This window comes from Rhipicephalus microplus, unplaced genomic scaffold, assembly GCF_043290135.1.
Source record: "Rhipicephalus microplus isolate Deutch F79 unplaced genomic scaffold, USDA_Rmic scaffold_18, whole genome shotgun sequence".
Taxonomy (NCBI): Eukaryota; Metazoa; Arthropoda; class Arachnida; order Ixodida; family Ixodidae; genus Rhipicephalus; species Rhipicephalus microplus.
Window position 1 is genome coordinate 6,284,010 of NW_027464591.1, and position 4,507 is coordinate 6,288,516.

Sequence of the window (4,507 nt, forward strand, 5' to 3'; positions counted from 1 at the left end):
GCAGTTCAGCAGGATCGCCTTCAGACGAATTGCAGGTAGGTCGGAGGTGCCCAAAGCCACCATGTAGTTCTTGAAAACCAGGACTCATTGCTCCCATGGGATGTCGGGGTGTCCTGGTGACGACAGGAACGGAGGTGGCGGTTGTAGCCCCGAAATACTCATCGTAGATGATGTCAGGCAACAAACAAAGCCCCTATCAGGGGCGGCGCCAGGGGGGGGGCAAGGGTGGGCTGGAGCACCCCCAAAATTTTCGCCTGCCCCCCCCCCCTATGCCCACCCAAGTGCCCGGAAGCATATATTGAAAACCTAGTAGGAGCAGAGCTAGCAACCGACGGCTTGCCCCCCCCCCCCCCCCGGAGGAACTCACTTTTCGTGGTTGCCCCCCCAGTAAAAACATCCTGGCGCCGCCCCTGGCCCCTATGAAGTTCAAGCTCGCTGGTGGTTGTGAAGTCTGCCTCGAGGTGTAGCGCAGCTTGAATCTCCTTGTCGAAGGTGATGAGGTGGGCGTGTTTCGCCACAACAATGTCGATGACCTTCTGGAGCCTGTGAGCCGGGGTCATCGAGTTGGCCAGTAGGATGTCGAATGTGGCCCATTGTAGAAAGTCGAGGGCCAGACGACCGGGTGAGCTTCGGCACCAGAACAAAGTGTGACAAACACCAAGCCTGCGCGGAAGGTGCAGCACAGTCACCGGGTTCGAGCCCCACTGTGTCTTTGGTGCTAGGTTTGCCAACAAGTCACAAACACCGGCGTAGCTCAGTTGTAGAATACTTGGCTGGCAACCAGCAGACCCGGGCTTCGAGCCCCACTGTGTCCTTAGTGCCAGGTTACGGACACGGGCGGCGACGGCGGACAACTGCGCGTGACCCTAGTTGTGATCTCATAATAACGTTCGCTGTAAAACAGAGAGGAGACCCGAACCCGATCGTCTGAACTGAGCAAGCCAGCGCCCGACTTTTGCTCGTGCCCGCCGCCCCTTTTTCCTCGTTTATTTGCAATAATATGTCGCTTTTGAACAAACTGCAATATAGGAGTGTGCGAACATTCGAAAATACTCGGATAACGAACTGTATAGCATTGTATCTTGACTGGGGACTCAAATCTAATAGTGCATATTCGAATTACCGAATATTTTTCCAATATACTTATCAAAGAATTTTTCCCGGTGGGAAAACTCCGAAGCAACGACCTGTAGGAGGTACGGAAAATCATTTTTAGCGAGTGATTAGCCAAAATACATGCAGTTCAAGCTTTCAAAGGTCTTTCGAAGCTTTACTAATGCATGGACGAAAGAATTTTCACCTATATGCAAAAACTACAGCGTCTCCAAAGCGATTGTGTCCCATCATGAGATTCATGGTGTTTATTTACGAAAGATTATTTAACTTTTAGGCCTTGGTAATACTTCGAAGCTGGTGACAAAGTCCCACCTCGATAACTGAAGCAATTGCTGTATTTATCCTAAATTAAAAAAAAAACGACAGGCCTGCGTGGAAGGCACTGCTCAGTCACTGCGAAAACTTGAAGAGCCTTTCACAACCTCATTGGGTAACTACTGCATGCAAGCACACTTGCTTGATATCCACTATGGCATTAGTAATGAAATTTTTGAGTAGTAGGCCGGAATTCACTACGCTATTTTTCGTCATTCTTTTAAGAAGAGTAGTATCCGCTAAACACTTGCAAAGAATTTTGCGCTAATTGTTCATGCAGTGGCTGACGACGATGAGGAATTATGGCTGAAGTAAGTATGTGCCACAGTTAACAGGAGAAGAAGAACAAGCTTTTGTGATGGGTTGGAGCATTAGACGGTGACTGGTTGTTCTTTCGCTGTTTTAAAACGCTTTATAGGTCGTATTAACGTGATTGCTTTCCCGACATCAAGCCTGTCTAAGGCAGGTCATTAAGGGTAACTGACTGGATTCCCAGAGAAGACAAGCGGGTTAGGGGGAGACTGAAAGTTAGGTGGGCAGATGAGATTATGAAGTTTGCGTGTATAAGGTGGCAGCAGCAAGCACAGGACCGTGTTGACTGGCGGAACACGGGAGAGGCCTTTGTCCTGCAGTGGGCGTAGTCAGGCTGATGATGATGAGTCATGAAATCAACTGAGTATTTGTGTATACGGAAGGAGGTCATATAGTGATAGACTGAATCGGGACCTCCTAACTTCGGTTCGGTACTAAGTTTCAGTAATCACACACCTCTACCACAAAGTAAATGTACCTTATCAAAATTTTACTTTGAAACCACATTCATAACTGCTTTGTCATCACTGTGGTAGACTCTTAGGTTTCCGATTGCCACTTAACAGAGATTCTTAGCATAAGTTACATACATGCACTGCCTGTGCGCAATGGCTGGGTGTCTTGGATTGGTGAAATATACGAACCCAAACAAGTCCAAACTCTTCTGCCTCAGAGTGGAGGAACCGTTTCATCTCAGGATATGAAATGGGGTGGAACATCTGCACCACGTTTGTTTACCTGGGCCATTCTGCAACGAACCACCCCTCTTGCGCCAAACTCGATTGTCAGCATCCTACTGCGCCGCAGCACCCTGATTTGTGCGCAAGATGCAACAGCCACCAAGCTCCGTGTCCTCAATATGGCTGAAACATCGCGTTCTCGGTTTCATCAAAACCGTTATGGTTTCGGGCTCATCGAGGCTGTGATCAAATACGGAGGTTGGCTCAGTAGACACTACGCGCCATGGAATAAAAGAAAAACATAAACAAAAAAGAACACAGGTCTCACAGGTGTTAAGATCAGGCTCTTATCTATCTTTCTTTTTTGTTCTTGTATATTTAATCCCATTTTTCCAAAGTATCTTTTGCATGAAAGAATAGTTCATTGAGAATATTAGTGTTTTGTGTACAATAATACATATTACCTAAATATCGAAATGCCATTTTTCGTAGTTCTGGAGACTTTTGACCTAAATGAAAACTTTCAGGATACGAGCATATTTCTGCAGGCATTGTACTATATATCATGGCTTCGGCCGTTGGGAGACTAACTCTTTAAAACAGAACAAAAATGACTGCCTGAAAGCGCGCACATGCATAGTTATATGTCAGCCTATATACAATGTTTGCCGCATGAAGCATTGGACAAATGCTCTTTCACAAGTACTGTGAAACATGTGGCTACATTTGTTCTGAACGTTCTCTCTAACTACTCCATACCTGCTTTAAAAGGTATTTCTGGCTGCTCCCAAAACTGCTCCAAAATATGTCTTTCTAGATGCTCTAAGCATGCTGCAAAAGACACTTCTGCTTGCTCCCAGGACTGCTCCTGAACACGTCTTTCGAGATGCTGCAATAACACCACAAAAGCTACTTTCACCTGTTCCCAGGACTGCTTCCAAATACGTCTTTCTGGACTCTCCAACCCTGCTCCAAAGGTACTTTTGCCTACTCAAGGCGCGTTTAAACTAGAGCGACACGACACTGACACGAGTCCGCCCAAGACACGAGGCAGACGCAAACCATCGGCCGACGACTCGCCCGCCGACGAAGTCATCAGACCCCATAGCCACACTAGGCCGACGACGACGACGACGCCTCAAAATACAGTATATGCCATCGTAGTGTAACATGATCAGAGACCGAAAGCATCAGCAAAAAGCATCGGCAGACCTGTCATCGGCGTTTCTTCGGGAGATCGGCGGCTGAGCGAAAATTTGCCCCACGTCTTTGCTTCAAACGACCACGAAGCGGGCAATCTTGGGGGAGTTAACGATGCCCTCTCCCAGGCTTACGCGGCGTCTGAATATGCAGCTCGAGCACCCAACGGAAGTCTTTTCTTGGGTTCCCTATCACGTGCACCACCCCGTCCCTCGTCACCATGGCGGGGGCTGCGCCCTGTACGTAGCCTGAGAGGGGCAATGGCAGAGTGGGGAGCATGGCTGGAAATGAGGTGCAGGTGTGCAAGTTTATTCGGTGCCGCTGTGTGTATCTCCAATATGACTACATAATTGGCCAACCAAAGACAGTAAGCACGCAAGGTGCGGGCGGGGTCTTTGAGAGACCACACGCGGACTGTTTGTGTCGTTGTAATGTACATATGACGACGACAAGAGAAAAAACACTTCCAAAGACAGCCCGCAGACCATAATCGGTGTCGTGTCTCTCTAGTGTGAACACGCCTTCACAGAACTGCTCCCAAACACGTCTTTATAGATACTGCAAGCCTGCTACAAAGGGCACTTTCACCTGCTCTCAGGATTGCTACCAAATACGCCTCTCTGGATGCTTCAAGCCTACTACAAAAGGTGCTTTCGCGAGCGCCCAGGACTCTCCCAAACGTCTTTCTGGATGTTTCAATCCCTACTACAAAAGGCACTTCTGCCTGCTCCCAGGACTGCTCCCAAGTACGTCTTTCTGGATGCATCAAAACTGCTACAAAAGGTATTTTCGCCTGCTCTTAAATGTCTTTCTGAATGCTCCAAACCTGCTTCAAAAGGCACTTCTGCCTGCTCCCAGGACTGACCCCAAATACATCTTTTCAG

The 4,507-nt window shown here is 48.1% G+C and overlaps 1 protein-coding gene across 2 annotated transcripts in view; it reads left to right on the plus strand.

Annotated features, from left to right (window-relative positions):
• The first annotated feature begins 363 nt into the window (after positions 1-363).
• The window catches only part of LOC142785105 (uncharacterized), a 33,174-nt gene continuing 29,030 nt past the window's right edge, over positions 364-4,507 (plus strand). For both annotated transcript variants that reach the window (XM_075883534.1, XM_075883535.1), the window contains exons 1-2: positions 364-3,400; positions 4,222-4,406. In XM_075883534.1, coding sequence (XP_075739649.1) covers positions 3,252-3,400; positions 4,222-4,406 — 334 coding nt within the window. In that variant the 5' untranslated portion in view covers positions 364-3,251. The remainder of the gene's footprint in view (positions 3,401-4,221; positions 4,407-4,507) is intronic.